General features: G+C 35.1%; 1 protein-coding gene across 4 annotated transcripts in view; it reads right to left on the bottom strand.

Moving 5' to 3' along the window:
* LOC118193841 (uncharacterized) overlaps positions 1-19,056 on the bottom strand; it is a 296,810-nt gene that overhangs the window by 141,110 nt on the left and 136,644 nt on the right. For all 4 annotated transcript variants that reach the window (XM_085815509.1, XM_085815512.1, XM_085815508.1 and 1 more), the window contains one exon: positions 8,455-8,762. In XM_085815509.1, coding sequence (XP_085671635.1) covers positions 8,455-8,720 — 266 coding nt within the window. In that variant the 5' untranslated portion in view covers positions 8,721-8,762. The remainder of the gene's footprint in view (positions 1-8,454; positions 8,763-19,056) is intronic.

Raw genomic sequence — 19,056 nt, 5'->3', positions numbered from 1 at the left:
GTAGTGGTAGTTGTACTTTGTAGTGGTGATACTAAAGGTTTTCAATTGTTATTTAGATGGTACGCGTTAGTCAAAAGGTTGAGACCCGCTAAATTAGATGATACTTGCTTATAGAAGGCTGGTGACAAAATTCTCGGCAACCTTTGACTAGTGATGCGACCAATGTTTTGGTTGCGTATACGAACTGACATGTGTGTATTATAATCTACGAGAAGCGTATAACAACACTACTAACAACATCAACAAAAATTAATGTCCAATATTTAAATGTATAGAAGCAGTATTCAGATGGACTGAGGCAGTATTCAGAAATAAATATAATTGTCTTAACTGTGCTAAGATTTTGCTAGCAACAGCAATGTCTCTAGTTGAGTTTCCGAGCATTCTAATGTAGTATCTGGTACAATCTGTAGACTGAATTAATCACGCCCTTTTAATTCTGCTGCATTTTATTCTGTTGTTAAGATTCTCTTATTTAGATTGCGATTCTGATGGAACTGCGCAAAAGTAAGAAATTCATGTGTGCGGTCTCCTCACAAGTCCCATTCTGCAGAGAAATTTATTTAGTCAAATAAAGCACAGTGCTGCTCTACTCATCAGCACAGGGCAAAGTGAGAAATTGCGGTTACTAGAGGTATCAGACACCTTCTTGATAAACAGAAACAGAATTTCATTCGTTCATATTTGCGAATAAAATACAAGATATCTAGGAAGATCGAGACTGCACGTGCTTCGAAGAAACTTGAAAATGTCGACAGATGGCACTGTCTGCAAATGAGTTTTTAGTTAATTCTTCTCTCTCGTAGAACAGATTCGTTGTCTTCAGTGTTGTCAAGGGTTCGTCAATGTAAAAGAATAAACGTAAAGTTTTGCTGTAAAAAAAGACTCTAAAACCAATGAAATGTTAAAAAAATTGTATTACGATAATTGTCCCGATTACCGTACATTTACCTAACATTCAGGGTTTCGCGACGGACTAACAATTACTACGCGAACGTAGGAAGCGGTGGAGAGGTCTTGCGGACCATCGATTGACATTTAGAAACCTTGTATATGACCTGAACATTACGATTCATGAAATTCTGAAAGAAGATCTGAGTAAAGAAAAATTTGTGTGAGACTTCTGCCGCATTATTTAAAAGTCGAACAAAAGTAACGTAAAAAGAAAAATAGTTAAGAACTCGATCACGGCTGCAGATAGTGATTCTGCTGTTATGGTTTCAGTCGTAATAGGTGACGAAAGCTATGATTATTGCTATGATCTGGAATCATTAAGAAGCAACGAAGAACATAGATTACCATATTTTAAAGACTACCTTAAATTCTGTTTCACAAAATCTCGAGTGAAAGTGAGGGTATTCGCTTTCTTTGACCGGAGTTAATACTTTGTGACTTCATTCCTCCATTTCAGGTTACAATAAAGGATACTATGCAGCACTTTTGGGTAGACTGATGAAAACAGGGCAGTCCACCAGACCTTATTTTGGGTAATCCTTAGCTCCTATATCCTAGAAACGATATTTAGAGAAACTCAGAAATGACTGAACTTCCAAGAATCTTCTAAAAGTTGTTATCAATTTCAATTACTTTAAGTCAAGCTATAGCCAATCAGCTACTTTCAAACTAGGAAGCATACGCTATTACATAGCCACACAGTAAGGTAACATTGAAAATAATGCAAATATTCTACATAATTGTATCATTCCACAACCTGACTCGAACTTAAAAAAAGGGGGGAGAGGGCTGACTGTTGATCAGGACACAAAACTACTCTAGGTTATATATTTACAGAAGCAATATTTTGTGGAGACTATTCTGAGAAAATACGGTTAGTAGTGCCTTCGGTTTTTCTGAAAAATATCGGCTTGTACGCACGTTAATTTAATTTCTGTGAGTGGGCGAAAAACTCAGTCCATTCGCAAGACAGGGTAGTCAATTTTTCAGCGACACGTCGTTTTAATAATTAAGAAAGAATGTCTTATTTACACGGGAAAAGAAATTAGAAACATACCATTCTCTCTCAAAATGGGAATTGAGCTTTCTTGGCATTCTTCCTATCATCAATAGGTGAAACGTTTTAAAACATTCCCCACTTGCATGAAAACCGAAGCAGAAGATTCTATTAATTTTGTTCTATAAATACCGAAAACAGCAAGTGTTTAGATAATATGATAACGGTGACATTACGATATGTCGTAAATCAAGAGGGCATTTTTATTAGTTACTGAATCCAGGGTTTTACACTTCTCAACTTACCAATATTATTTATTTGAAATACGAAAAAAAAGCTGCCGTTCAGTCAGGATCTTCTGCTTGAGGACGATGTTGATATCTCACAAACGGACAAGTCGACTACATAGTTCAACAGCAGACTTTGCTGTAATATCTGCCAACTCATTTTCTTTTATATGCCTACATGACCAGGAACCCAGCAGTAAAGAATACAATAACCACTGTTCCTTAAATTAAATTTAATCGTAGGACTTGAATAAGTACCAGATTCGTTGCATCACAGAAAGTTATGCTTTTAGTGCATTAAACGAGTCGGTATAAATAATACTTTTTCCAGCATTTATTAGATATGAAAGAATGTGCATAATATATGGTAGTTAGCTCAGAAGTTAAGACAAGCAATAGTGTAAACATCTGCCCTGCATGTGGTCATCAGTTACAAATGATGTCCCAAAATGGCCAGTTGTTTTTGAACCACCTGTATACAAAGGCTTTAAATGCCATACTTATGTCTGTGCTCAAGAAAAAACTGTTTGCATATGATCTCGTTAGTGTTTCTCTTCTCTTTATGGCGGACGACATCTAGATGTTTGATTTGTGTATTCTCCCAAGGTGGGATTTCAAAGTGCTGTACCGCTGGAAGGACACATCAGACATGTGAAATTTCTGGATCAAGGAGCAAAGACACAGAAAGACAGAAGGCACGCAAGAGGCCTAGCTTTAAACAAAAGGGCCCACCAGCGGCCGAGCGGTAACGACGCTGAACACTGGTAGTTCGGTCCGAGGTTCGAATCCCACGAACGGGCTGGCTGCATGGGCGTTTTGGTGGTTTTCCCCATGTGTAACGTATATACGAGCCAGTTTCCCTTAGAAAGTCCTCCACGAAGGCATCCCCCCTTTAGGCAGATAGCCCTCGTGTGCTTTGCCAAAATTGAATAATCCCAACCCTCAAACAAAAGATCACACATGTCGCCAAGCAAGGCTATTTTGCAAGGCTAGGATAATACATTGAAATAATAGAAGAATATGCTGATCCATAAACGATTGAACTATAATCTAGTCTAGATCGTACAGGCGCTCTACACATTCAAAGCAATGAGCAGCGCGCAGCAACCCAGGAAGTATTTTCATAATATTTAATTTTTGAAACATTTCTTCCTCAGATGTAAGATATGAGAAAGGAATTTCAGTTTTATAACAAACAGCATCCCTAAAAATTTCAATTCAGATTCAACTGGAATCAATGATCCATTAAAGGTCTCAGGTTCAGGATGCAAACCTCGCTATGTACAAAAGTGCACGCATAGTCTTCTGTTTCGAAAACACAAATCCTTCTTTATTTGACCATCTCAATCCTGTTAAGGTGATCTGCAATTGTCTCTTCACAAATCTCTTACCTGCACATTGACAATTAATGTGAAGGTAATCAATGTACAATGATCTTGAAAAGGTAGGAATAAATTCCTTTAAAGAGAATTTATTTTTTAAATGAAGAAAGTAACATTTAAAACGCTCTTCCTTCCGTTGCTCGAGATGCATCTGTTGATCGCATCAGCACTACACCTTTGACACGTTCAATCATCCGATTTTTGTTCGTAAGAATTGTTCCGATGGTCAAACATTTTGGATGTGATACATTCATCATTTTCTCACCACTCTCAAGACTTTTTATTATAGTGACTTTTGTTTCAGACGAATTCTTTTTCGCTTTTTTGCACTGTCACTCTCGGTATTTGATTTCCTCTTTTCACCATCCACTTTGAATATTATTTATTTCCTTTTCGATTCCAAACAAATTTCACTCTTTGAAAACATGTTTGTACTTATCTGAGAAAGTTCGTAAAGGGGTGGGGGAGCATCTGTTTGTGGAATTACGTTAAATTAAAATGTTCAATATTCTTACTAGCATTTTATTCGGCACTGCATTATACTGTTACGAAATGTACAGGCGCAGTAAGATGGCTTCCTCGCAAAGCAGTTGCCATAAAATGGCACCGGAAGGCAGGGTTGCCACATTTGGCGAGAAATCGCCCATTTGGCGAAAAATTGGCGATATACCATGGACGGAAAGAGAACCTTCTGGAACGAATTCTTACCGGTTTAGCCCAGAATGTTCTCGAACACAAGCCAAAAGCTATATAAAACCTGCTGGTCCGCAGTCAGTTAGTGTGTGTGTGCCACGTCGAGAGGGCGAGAGTGAATGCCTCGTCTAGAATGCGAGTTAGTCAGTATCGAGTTGGTGTCTCGTCTAGCGAGACAATCCCTGCGGAGTCGAACGAGTTGACAGCCGGCCAGCGAGTGCCGAGTGGGTCGTCGAGTTCACCGAAGGAGTCTTTTAGTGTATCGCGGTTAGTGCATCGTCGAGCGTGCTGAGCTCCGGGAACGACTGATCCAAAAAGTCGGGAGCCGTGCTCTGTGTGTCGTCGAGTGCATCGCGAGTTGTAGCGTGAGAGTCTCGAGAGTACGTGGAGTTCCGAGAACGACCGAGCAGAGTCGGGAGCTGTACTCTGGTGCTTTACAGTGAAGCTGTCTCCACCGTGATAGCCTGATAGCCTAAAGGCTGTGTCGCTGATCGTGTCAGCGTGTTTACAGTAGTTCATCGACAACTGTAAAACGTGTTTTGGAGCTGTCCTAACAACACTGGCGAATAAAGTGTGTTTCGATACTTCATCAAGTAGTGTCGTCATTATTCACTCCAAATACATACGAACGTGAAGAAAGAAAATAACGTCACAACTGGTGTCAGAAGAAAAAGAAAAACGCAACAATACCATTTATTTATTATGTGTAGCTTGCCAATCCCCCAACCTCTTAATTTTTTTTTTTTTTCTCTTATTTGATTGTGCAAAGCACGCTAGGGCTAACTGCCTACGAAGAGAAAAGAAAAAGAGGAGGGGGTGGAAAGCAAAAGAAGGGGAGAGAGATTTCAGAATTACATATATGAAGGTCTTCGATTGGGAAACAACTGCAAATTAAGCATATGATTTCTCGTTCACATATAAAATCTACCTGGGAATTTTATCCATATCTGAAATTTTGACTAAGATTAAATTTTATCTGATGTTATAAACATTTACACAATATGAAATTTTTGTACTTTTTCTTAAAACCAAGCACCTGCCAAACGCTTGCGTTTTAATACATCTGAAATTTTGGAAGAATTTTTTGCACTGTTAAATGAAAAAAAATGGATTTGGGTCACTTAATAATTGGCATACAGGTAACGATTTGTTAAAATTTTCGGGAGGTAGTTAAAAAAACTTGCTTTTTAAATCCATAATCTTTTAAAATGTACAAAATATTCCATCTCTGATCCAGTTTGTAATTGTGTGCAAATATCGTCAACAAGTTATTGCACTGTCTCATTATACATTTGATTTTTATCTAAAACATTAATCAAATGAGTTTCAAATCAAATCAAGTGATGGGCTCAATCTAAAAAATAAATAAATAAAGGAGTTCATGATTCACGAGTCCATATACAGTTAAATGACCAGAATGCATTTTGACTGGCTATTTAATAAATTACAGCAAAGGACTGCAACATCATCTACTTTAAACGAGATATTACCGTGAAGGATTTCCTAAGGGAACAAAGTTCGTTGCACTCAAATCTCTACTTGTATAAGAAGAATAATAAGCTTAATAAAATTTTGTAAAAGAGAAACGTTCTTAGTAATTCAAAGAAAGATATGTGGACTCTTCTAGTGTGTTTTGGGAACATAAATTGGTAAACCCTGCTGAAAGACGAAGTAGCGAATTATCGCTACGTCTTGAAAAAAACAGATGACTGAAGAAGAAGGTTATAATAACATTTTTATTTTAACTAAACGGAACAGAAACGCACTCACTCGGTATTCACAATTTAACTACCCATTGTGACTAAGTAATTTGAACAGAAAAAACTGTATGTACAATCACAATAAATTAAAGTTAGCTACCTACTTTATCTAATTCGGTAGATCGGTTGCACACAGCAAAGGCCAGCCTAGAACATCAATACCATCTAAAGAAAGTGGCTAAAAAACAACTATTCAACTAGAAAGTTATTAAATCAAGCATGCAGCAGTAAAATAAAAGGAAGTTTTACTTATTTAATACCGTTGTAGAGTCATTTGGTTAATTGGAAGCAGAAAAGATGAAAAATATGCAACCGCCTTCGCCGGGAATCGAACTACGGACCTCTGAAATACTGGCTCTGGGCAGAACCACTACACCACGAAGGCTCGCTAGGAAAGTAGGAGAAATACCTTATACCGTAAAAACCTTATTTTATTCTAACCAATTATTTTTAGTTTAAGAAACTTTCCTTTCCCTTCTGATTTCCTTTTCTTGCCAGAATGTAAATTTAATGACGTATATGCAAATTAATGTGAGTTGGAAACAGTATTTAATCAGCAATTTCGCGATAGGAGAGTTAGTTCTGAATTTATGCTGCATGGTTAATTTAGTACGAGTACGTAACTTTGTAGTTAAATAGTTGGTACTAGTCACTTTCTTTAGATTATACAGATATTCCAGGCTCGGCTTTGCTTCGTGCAGCCGATTTAGAGATTGAAATAGAGCCAGTGGGGTAGCTAATTTTAATTTATTGCGAATTGCATATACTATTTTTTTTTTTTTTTTTTTTCTGTTCAAGTTACTTAGTCCAAAGTGGTGGTTACACTGTGAGTACCGAGTGAGTGCATTTTTCTGTTCAGTTTAGTTAAAATAAAAAGATTATTATAACTTTCTTCTACAGTCATCTGTTCTTTTCAAGACCTAGTGAGAATTCACTACTTCGTCTTTCAGTAGGGTCTACTGTCTATGATCCCAAAACATACTAGAAGACTCTATAGATTTAACGAAAAAACTGTAATATTTACAACAAATGTCACAAAATAACTTGCATGTTTTGAAATATTAACGTATTCAATTTGTAATATCGGCAGAAAGAGAGATTTAAATAATACTATTATTTTACAAAATACTTATTTCTGGAGCGCTGGGTAAAAGGTAAACTTGAGCTGAAATTTTGGCTTTATGCGAAGGAAGACAATTATATATATATATAATATTAAGCTTAGAGAAACCTGGATTTAAATGTTATTTATCTAAAAAATACAAATTCCAATTTGTATGAGGGCCAATTTTGATGCCATATGTTAAAACTATGGCTTATGAATTACACCACATACATATCAGCGTAACCCAACTTAAGCAAAAGATCAATTATTAACTTATGTGAAAAATATTTAAATAAGCTTTCGTATATCTGATAAGGAAACAGTAACATACGAATTAGTTTTACGCGGCCCCACTAACGACTTTCTATTCAACAGAACGTGCAGGAAAATTCAGAGTGGCGTCCATTTTGCACGTGACATTCATCTCAATATTAAGTATCGCCACTATGAGATCGATGTTTACGAACAGACCACAGGACAAACTTCCACGAACGGCACGCAAAGCGCATTAATGCAGTAGTCCGAAGGGAAATGTCCTTACTTAATTGGCAGGAGCACACAACCCAATAATGAAACAGGAAATTATGAAACATTGAGATGGCATTACTACCTAGAAGATATCCGCTCTAAACTACCTCACACAGATATGCATTCTGAAATGCTATAAGCTATGCTTAACTGTCATGCAATTCACATTAGTCATATAGGTGGATTAAATGCTTGCAAAGACACAAAACTCGTTCTGAATATAGTGTTTGAAAAAAAAGAAAGGTAGCCACGATAGATCGGTTGGGAAACTAATCTCCTAACGCAAGATTCTTAATCTTACTAAAAGACGAAAATTCTGACGTCATAACCCTACAAACCCCTTCACGGATACGCTCATGTATCTAAGAAAACATGTTATATTTCCTTCATGATGGACGAGAGGTTATTTTTGCAAGCACAAAAAGACGGATTACTTTGTATCTTAACATAAAATTAAGATATTCTTTAGAAAAATCTTATTTTAAAATTCAATTTGTAATTTAATAAAAGAAGCAATGAGTCAAAATTTTTTCCCTGGTAACAATTTTCAATTAATCTTAAGAGTATGAAACGAAGCTTTAATTTTTTTCATCTATATCACGAATCATCTGAATGTCATCTATGGATTACTAACTCAGGTTGTGCGCGGTTCCACCTTCTGATTTAGTTTTAGGAAAATTATAAAAACGTAGAGAACTGTTTGAATAACAGATCATACGCCTTGTGCGAGACAGTTAAAACATCTTACCTCCACAGGAGAAACGACGCCACGAGGACGGCCACTAAAACGACGGATGAACAGACGGCGATGATGGGCAGTGAAGGGAACGAGGCCCGGTTGAAATGGGCCCCCATTGGACCTCCTTCCAACTGGCAGTAATAGTCTCCGGACATGCACAGGGAACCCAGTGAAGGAGGTGAGGGTGGAGGTGGCACCAAAAAGCTTCCTGAGGCCCAGTCGTCGTCCGAGAGAGTCCAGTCGTCTAACGACGGCAGATCGTCATCGCCTGCCATCACCTGATGGGCCGCCGGAGGTTAGTCGCATGTTCTATTTGCCTGCAAAGAAGAAATAAGAAAAACTTAAATTAAAACAACAAATAATATTATGTTAATTGAATATAACGAAGTGCCAACAACTGTTTATCTCGAAAGGAATACGATATGCACTCTTTCCAAGGACAATCTTTAAGAAATATTCAATTTAAATTCATCATTATAGATGAAAATCGCAGCATAATTCAATTATTAATTCCAGTCTGCCGGTAATCCAAGGTGAAGGGAAAATTAATGTGTCCACTGACTTTTCCACTGATTATTCGGCACCCCACGCCAAGTTACGAAACTAAATGCGGGAAAAATATTTTCATAACTGACCTAACCTTTACTTTTCGGATTGTAATTAGAAAAGCTAAAGGTGTGAAATTCCTCTACTGTAAGGATAGAAAGTACGTTTAAAAACAGTTCACATCGGAAACTTAGGGAAAAACTTGTATTTGTGTGTGGTATTTTGACTTTTTACGGCTATCTTTTTTAATTAAAATGGATTCAATTTCTGGTAGATTAAAACTTAGTTTACTTCTTGCTTTATGTAAAAGAAATAGAATGCAGTGGTTTATATAAATATGTGAGAGATGACTGCAGCAAGGAGATGCAAATAATTTAATTGAAGAAATGCGCTTGAAAGGCATCGATATTTCTTTTAATTACTTTCGCAAGACGCCTCATTAATTCCATGAATTTCTAGCCCTCGTTGAACGTTGTATCCACAAACAGAACACTAATTTTTCTCAGAATATTTCAGAAAAGAATCTTTGGGAGATAGGAATAGGATATCCCAGAAAAGGATCGTTGTATATATTATCACATCTTTATGTATTGTTGTATGTATCACACCTTTAGCTAATTTTTCTCAGAATATTTCAGAAAAGAATCTTTGGGAGATAGGAATAGGATATCCCAGAAAAGGATCGTTGTATATATCTAATTTATTTCTGAATTTTGTTGAATGATAATTAAAAATTCCTAATTGCATGTTTCGATTTTAGAGAATGAATTTTTCATGGGGTAGAATACCACACAATTTTTTCCATGATGTATGAACTTCCCTTAATATAACTGATTTATGAATGCAATAAAAATGTATATTTATTTTAAACATATGTACGATTTTCAACATTACTAAACTGAGCATCATACTTGAAAAAAGGAAGCAATTATTTTTATATTAATAAACAATAAAAATTTTTAATGTTTTAGCTTCAGCCTTATGTACATATGTTTTACCTTAAATATAACTGTAATTACTTCAATTAGTCATTCATATATCAATGAAGAGCCACTGTCTAAAAATTTGTTTTATAAAGACACTAGTATCTAAAACACATTAAAGTAACTGCATTTTACATAACAATTCTTTTTCTGTGTTAAAAACTGAATTCCACAATTAGTAAATTTGCTAATGTTCATGCAAGTTTTCTTTAAGTTAATGAAAAATTATCGCCAAGATTAAATCTCTGATATAGTTGAAGTAGGAATTATTTGAAAAGTGGTCATGCATGTTTAGAAAAACAAACGTGAAGCCATTAAAATGCCTAGAAGTATTCCATAAAATCAGCTACATACTGGCGAACTTCCCTTCTGTATTGTTAATAGTTTTAATTTTTTGAAATAAATGTTTTATTCGTCCCCACTTGTTAAAAATTTATTAAACTCCCTAAATTTTTTTAACACCAACTTTATACCAAGACCAGTATCGCTTCAATCTCGAGTCAGCCGAAACAAAATCAGGCCATTGCAGTCAGATCATCTTGAATTGCACAAAAGGCTCGTTGTCAAAAGGATAATGCACACAATGCCGCCTGGAAGGCAAAAATTACGTTTATAGTCAATGAAAAATAAATGCAAGCTTTTTGTGAGCAAAGGAAAAAAAAAAAAAAAATCGCAGTAGATAAAGAAATCTAGTGTATTCGCATCATCATCAAAGCTGGGAAAAAGGCAAGGCCCCGAACCCGAAACACAAGTGTCTAATATCACCTAAACGTTCTACCAAAGAATATGTATTTCTACCAAAGAATTTCTTTGGTTCTACTGAGTGCATTACATCCGCGCTAAGTTGTCTTGCGTAGAAGGTTGGTTTGCAGACGATCAGGAAACTGAAGAAGCATCTGTGCTGCTCTGAAAGTAGCGATAAGTTTTTCTGTAAATATTTTTTAAAAAATACCAACTCCATTACAACACCACCCCTGGTGACACTTGAATCCACAATCTTTGAGGCCGAAAGCCAACGTTTTACCCATTAGGCAACTGGAGCAGTCTTAAATTGGTGTAGATAGATTTTAAGAAAAGTTCAATATCTGGGATTTCGAAATCCATCTCACAATAATCTATTGGTTTAGATTATTCTGTAAAAATTATCAACCATATATCATTTATGGTTGATAATTAAAGCTTATTACCGTTAATAAACCTGAGAATTTTCCTTTGATAAGATATTCTATTAAATTACGCACTTTTAATTATTATTTGAAATTTTTATTCAGATTAGTCTATTTCACTTTTTATTTTCCTCAAGAAGAATTTTTGAAAGTGTAATCATTTAAAAACAGTGTTATAAACTGGACATTTGAAACGAGAGGTCTGAAATTGTCGCGGCAAGCGGCGAAAAGTTAACTCGCGCGGTCTCCGATCGTCCGGAAAATACCACCTCTGAGCTCGCTTCTGATTGGTCACCTCTTTCCCGCCGAACGCGTGATGGTGTTGGTGTGACTGGACTTAAGCGTTAAGGTCTGCAGCAGTCTTTTCTAAATAATGTCCTGCACAGCTATGACATTCCCATGTAGTAAATTTTAGAGGTTTTTCAAGAATTTTAAAAACACAAATAAATACAAACTAGCAAATAGAAGCTAAGAATATTACAGCATATGGTAAATGAAATATTTTTATACGACATGGCTTACAAACTAAATTTTTTTTATAATTAATAATCCAAAGACATATTATATCACAACTATTCGTTACAACATACATAATAAGACAAGATACAACGAATAATGCATGAAATGTTTAATATTTTATCAAACTAAACAAAGTACCGAATAAAGAAAGTATTACATTGCTCATTAAAACATGTACTAACGTTTTTCGATTCCAGATTTCTAACTTTAAAAAAAATCAAGATACACATAAAATAGTTTAATTAAGAATAAAAAGTTATTATTTTGCTTCTCATTCGCATACAATAAACACAGCTCTATTTATTTCATGAGACATGGTAAGCAACAACAAGCATAGATATTACTTTCACCTTAACAAATTTACGTTTTAAAGATACTAGAAATTAAGAAAATTCTTCATCTGGAAAGAATCATTTTTGTAAAAGTATGTGCTACACTAAGAACAATTAATGGGCCCAATATATTGTGCAAAATGTAAAAGGTTTCTGCGGTTAATCTATGACAAGATAAGCGGTAACTGTACTATGCAAACATCAACATTACAGAATGAAAACGTTATGCGTAATAAAATATTAATTTACAACACAAATTTAAAAAATTCAGTACCACGAAAAAAAGTATAAGTTACTGTTTTCCGCAGACAGAAAAACAGCGTACTGCGCTGCTATTTCTTCTTATAAAATATGGGGAGTACATGAACAATTTTTGTTCAGGTAAGAAATATATAGGGAAAAAATAGTGTTATCTACTTCTGATCACTGACCTCAACGACGCATCAGTTCGTTTTCTTAGATAAGCTTCCAAGAAATCGTCCGGCTGGGAAGGTGACTTCACCAAAACTCACGAACTTTTACTCGTAATTGGACTTTTCGAAAGACCTTGAGACATTCAGCTGAATCTAGCATTTATATGCAGTAATCGTAACAAACAGGCTTTTGGCAATTGTTATTTTTGATTCAACTAAATCTGCGATAACATTTTTCTCGACATTATTCAGCGCTTTTACGACAGCTTTAATTGTACAATGATATTACATAACTAGGTGGGCCTATGCGAGTTCAGTTTCCATAAGCAGCCAGTCTATCTTATATATTATTTCTGGTGTTACAAATGTGATGGAACATTTTGTATGACTTTTTTAAAATTTCACTGAATTTAAATTTATTTTTTTAATATTGTTACGAATTTTGTACACATTATTTATAGTGAAATTATACTTAAAACCGTAGTATTATTTTTGTATAAATGTAACATGAAAATCTAAAGCATCGAAGTTTGCCGGAAAAGTAAGAATGCAGGGACAAGTCTATTGAGTAAATCGCTATCTCGCTAAATTGGCAAGACATCGCTGAAAGAAGTTGGATAACTTGCTGCATTTCTTTACATAAAGAACTTCAAGTTGCCACACATATGCGTTTTCAGGAAGTTTGCATAGTAGTCACCGTTGACTGTCTGCCAACCTACAGCTGTCAATATTCAATTCATCTACAACCGTAGTGGATGATGGCCTGCTATAACGTACTTTGTTGATCACTTGCGTTTTACTGTTTACGAAGTGCCAATATCACTGAAATTCTAAAGCACGATTAAGACGTATACGTATGGTCGTAATATTTCAAGAGATTCATTACTCTTCTACCCAAGTTTAACACAAAGTTCAGTCAACCTAAATTTATGCAAAATCCAGTCTCAGTTTTGTCGGGTCGTCTTCCTAACATATTTCGCGATGAAAAACATAATAGCATAATGAAACTTCCACTTGCTGTAATCAAGTACATGGATATACATGGATTTCCATCTGCAGATCCAGAAATGTCGATGTATGACTTTCACGAAACATAATAACAGGCCGATGTGGTTACTAATGGAAAACATCTATGCAGAGGTAGTCTTAAAACGTTTCAGTCGCCCTTCTACATATAATTAATAGTTTGGAAGTCCGATACATAATTAACAGTTTTAAATTATTTTTTAACGTTTATATATGAAATACATTTTGCGAATCTTTAATTCTGAGATCGGAATACAAATTTTACGATACAGCAGAGTGACAAAAATGAATACGATATGTGGAATACATATACGCAGCGAAAATTCTCTTCACAATCACATCTGGGGGAAAAAAAAAAAAAGAAAAAGAAAACGAGTATTTTCTCAGAACTCAAATAAATACTAGATCGATACTAAACATTATATCTGTAACAAGCAGTCACTTCCAAAGAATAGCGAAATCATTTGGAGCTGTGGGAGATCGTATTTAAAGGGTTATGTGATATTTTAGAGGTTCGCAGGCGTGGTACGTTGAAAGGTCTTAGCAGAGAGCTGACTAGAGAAGACGACACCAATCACTTTTAGTCATAACCGAGAAAAACGGCTGCGTAGACTGGAGGAAAAATCAGAACTGTTTTGATGGTTAAACGTCTTTTTTATTTTGAACAGGAACAATTCTTTAGAAAATTCATTTTTGCTTAACTGGTACAACATAAGACATGCTAAACGCGCTCCACAATTTCTATATTTTACAGTTTAGATTTTAGACAACAATAAAACAAATTTAGTGAAGAGACCTGACTTTCCTAGGCAGAGGAAAACAAGCAAAAAAGTAATGCGTAATTAACCAGCAGTATTTATAAGCTTACAATGTCTTTGTTTTAATTTTGAGCAGCGACTAGGCAAAAAGATTTCGCATTGCGGTTACCGCAAGGAAAGCGTGATGTAACACGGTGCAATATGGAACTCTGAAATATGTATGCAACTTTAAGAATTGAAAGGACCTTTGCAATTAAGTTTAATTTGGTATTAAATTTTTCCTCACATTTCGATTTCTTACATACACACATACATACATGTACGTAAATTTTAGAATTTAAAAGAAAAATCTTGTTGGAGAAAAATAAAGTATCATTTATGAATAATATAATGCAACAGAGTAAAATAACAATAGCATACGAGAAAAAAAGTAACAAATCATGATAAATTTAAATACATAGTTTCAAATAATTTGAATATGAGAATAAGAAACGTACAATTTGAAAACAAAACATGGAAACACACGTAAGCAAAATAATGTTCTTAAAGCTAGATATCATGAACTCAATTTCCATCATGCTACCTCCATGGGATATATAGCTTCCAGCCGTTTAGCGAACGTGAAAAATGAATAATGAAAGAAGGATGGGGAATATTCCTGCCCATTCCACGAAATAATTAATAAGCAACAAAATGTTAAAAAACATAATATTTCTCAGTAACCAATAAAATATCTTTCTAACGTTACCTTTCACATCAGGTTTTGTTGCTTAGATAAAGAAACTGATTTTTTATTACATATACAATATGCATTATATGTAAAACTTACGTTATGCAGAAAACAATAAAAACCAGCTCTTTGAGTCGCAGTGTGCCCATCCATGGCCCAAGTTGATACGTTGTAACTTATTTCGATCCTAGTCCGAATCCCGTAAATGGGATGCTTGCATAGATGTTTAATGGCTTTCTTGGAGCGTCACGTAAATAAGAGCCAGAAAAATAATTATTCTTATAAAGCCCTCCACGAAGGCATCCTTCCCTAAAAAAGATATCCCTCGAGTATTTTGCCATATTCAAATAAACAAGGTTCAATTTTCGATCTCCAGGAAGTAAATCCGAGATGGACTATCAGTATTCAAAGGCCTTTTCCAATTTCTAGTAAGTTTTCAAACAAGTTTTTTCATGAGCAGGATTATTCATCATGAAATATATAGTTAGTGAAAAAAACATATTTCCAAGTAAGTTGTAATAGTCAATATGAAACTTTTTTTAAAAAATCTGATGTGTACACCACATGACTTCCTTGTACGGAATATTAACTTATACGCATTTTTTCTTGCATTTTGTTTAAACTTATTGGATTGAATTAAATCTACTTCGCCGACAGCGCATAAACCACAAAAGAATAAATGCATTCTTTAAAATTAACTCTATTTGTTTACCATAGCAACACTCTGGCGCTAGGTCCACTTAACAGTATTATATTTCGTTCATATTATAACTCAGAATGCACAAAATTTATATCATTTAAAGAATTATCTAATCGTTGCCAGATGTTCTATTCAAATACTATAATAAAGCTAGAATGATGTATAAAAGAAATTAAGCAAACAAAACAAAAAAGAAACATTTCACAGACGATTGAGTATTTCTCATTCAATTAATTCAGTTCTCACTTCGCGACAAAATACATAAAAACTCAAAATATCTGTATTAAAAATTACGAAGTAAATCTTAAACACTTTTCTCGAAAAAATTCCAGAAAGGATTAAGCATGATTTAATTCGGAATAATAAATGAAGGCATTATCTTTGTTGTTGCGAAGCTACGTTTCTCTAGATTGTCAACAAATCCACTACTCTGCTGTTTCAAATGTAAACAGGCAATGGCCGCCATCAAAAAAATTATTACGCTTAGCGGCATTTAAACAACTTTAAAATTGTTCATAATTCTAAAAATATTGCATACAGATTTACGAAAGGCATAAAAATCTTAACCGGAAGATAAGAACAACATAATTCAATCATTTTTAAAGCAAAAAATGTACAATTTACAAACATATAAGAGTAAAGAAACTGAGATCACTGAGCCGGGTAACAAAGTGTATATTTATATACGTTTGGTGCGGCCGATTGCAACCAAAATACGAGTTGCACATCTACATGTTATAGCAGTACTATGTACAAAATTTCAACGTTCTGAGGCTACTCGTTTTTGAGTTATGCGAGATACGTACATACGTTCGTACAGACGCCACGAAAAATTCTCTTCAGAATTCATTTTGAAGCAGTTTTATAATTTTTTTGGAGGAAAAGAGTCTTTTACTCTGTCCTTACGTACAGATATCACGCAAAAACATCGTTAAATTGCATTCGAAAGCGGTCAAAATGGATATTTTCGTTGAAATATGCTGCCTGAAACTTTTTGCGATTACAATACTTCCTTTTTACTTCGTACAAGGAAGTAAACAGAAGCAAGGTTCCTAAACCTGAATAATACAATCCCGAAGAAAGTGCTATAATTCAAAATTAAATGAAGTTATCATTCATCAAAGACCAAAACGCAATATATTAAGGAAATAATCTTTGTGGTCTTTTTCTGCAAAACATGCATTTATATCAGCGGCGAGCTTGCGAAGGAGGTAAATTTAGTGTAAATTATAAATTAAAATATAGGCAATAGGCAACACAAAGTATTTAGCATCAGTAATATTTATTGCATTGAAAATGTTGGAGTAAAAGACCTCCATAAAAGGTTTCGTCTCGGGCCTCAAGTGTTGTAAATCAGTCCCTGGCTATTGTACGGGGCAACAAAATTCCTTCAGACAGCCCTGTTTGCTGATCAATTCAAAATGTGACAAATACATCATACCCATATTGAAGTACGACGTTATATATACACAGTAATTCAAAAATGTGAATATTCTCAATGAAGAGATAATTACCCAAACTGAGTAATTTAACAGTGAAATTAATAGGATTTTATATTTATGCTTGCAACTGAACCAGCAGCTCCACATTTGCTAATTTGGAATCAGTCCTGACCTCGAAATCCAACGACGCTCAAGGAACCAAGCGCTAAAAGGTACGAAAACCGAAAACAGAAGCATGGAGAGAGAGAGAGAGAGAAAAAAAAAAGTGACCCAATTTAAAGAAGTTTCTCGCTTTTCCTGCACAGTAGCAAGTTAAAACATTCCGAACATTTTCAGGCAGCGCATTTGAGGTAAATAAAAGTGTCCCTTGTTGATTAAAAGTTTAGATTGACGCTCGATAAGATTTTTTTCTGACATTATAAAAAATGAAATAGCGAGAGCCGAGCAAGTTGGAATACAGCTTGCGTTGATAATTCCAAAGATGAATGGCACTCTTAATCAATTTCGTAATCTTTCCACAAGCGCTTATTCCTAGAAATAATTGGCAGCTTATTTTTTTTTTTAACCATTAGCTACTACTCTCTTTCGTATTACACTTTTTTGCGTCAGCCGTTGACTGTGCTAGGCAACTTATCTATTTTTAGCAGTTGAAATAATATAAAAATATGCGGTTTTTTAAGTGCGCTTTTTAAACGCAATTAAAAGGCTGTGAATGGATTAATGACGATTCTTGAAACTTCCCACTTAACACTTAATGATAAGAAGGGTCAATGATTCAGATCACATCGAAATGAAAGAAACGTAATATATTGGTTCCTCTTGCACTTAATAATAGTGGAGCTCTGATGTTCTGTTTGCAATTAGTAATCATCACATAAATCTGTAAAGAAAAACATATTATGTTGCCAGTCGTGTACCTCCCAAATGACGACTCAAACACCAAACAAAACTTCGTTTTATTGAAATAAAATAGAACATTACGAAGTTCGTTGCTATGATGGTTCTCCAAGCTTATAACGACCGTCTTCAGAAACTATGCATTACAAAACATTATCTGTAAAAGGAGCTCTAAGGAATTTGGGGGGCGGTGGGAAAGGGAGAAAGGAATATCGACTATCTCTTAACAACATGCTTTAAAATTTTAAGTTATGGCTAAAAATATAATATATGAAAAGTGAATAGTATTCTTAATCCTTACAGTTCCTTATACTTTACGATTGAAATTTATGCCGCTAATATATGCACCTAAACCCAAATTCTCGGCCCTCTAGCAAAATTCTTTGAACATGGTATATTTCTAGTCATAATATATATGCTGTAAATACAATGCAATAAGATTTGTACATTACAGTTAGCCATGTTTGCTTGATTCGAGACTGCAAAGCAAAGCGATACCTTCGTAGAGTACTTTCTAAGGGCTTCTGCGTATAATGAAAACCATGAAAACATTCAGACAGCCAATTTATTTTCTGAAATTAGAACCTGTAAAGTAACTACCGCCCAAGTGGACATGGTGGTTAGAGACGTTAACTGCTGTATCGAAGGGACAAGGCTCGAGACCCGGAGAAGGCATGGATGTTTGTAAATGTATAATTTCTATGCTGTACGGGGGCACTCTAAATATGCGGCGAGCCGAAAGTCCTCTCGAGAGTGGTGGGAGACCTTTGGACCCTTTTCCCCGGGGAGCTCTCCATCAAAGTTGGGGGCGGAACAGCAAAGTCGTTCTGTCACCTATATGGTGCTAAAGGCTCTTGCCAACGATAGGCGCAATCTTGCTCTCCTTGCCGCGATCAATTTCGTGGGCTTATTCTGGTGTTACTATCAGACAAGTGAGATAAGTCACAGCAACAACACAGCTATAGTAACTACATATATTATCAGGACTTGTATGTATTTTTATCTGCTTCGGAAACATTACGTCTCCTGAATAAAAACAGGGAGCTTACTCAAACTATGTTCAAATATGTGTGGAATAGACAACACCAGCAGGAAGGGT

Source organism: Stegodyphus dumicola, chromosome 4 (assembly GCF_044657685.1).
Source record: "Stegodyphus dumicola isolate Sdum_Otavi_A_Nest chromosome 4, ASM4465768v1".
NCBI lineage: Eukaryota > Metazoa > Arthropoda > Arachnida > Araneae > Eresidae > Stegodyphus > Stegodyphus dumicola.
This window is presented reverse-complemented; position numbering and strand designations above follow the sequence as displayed.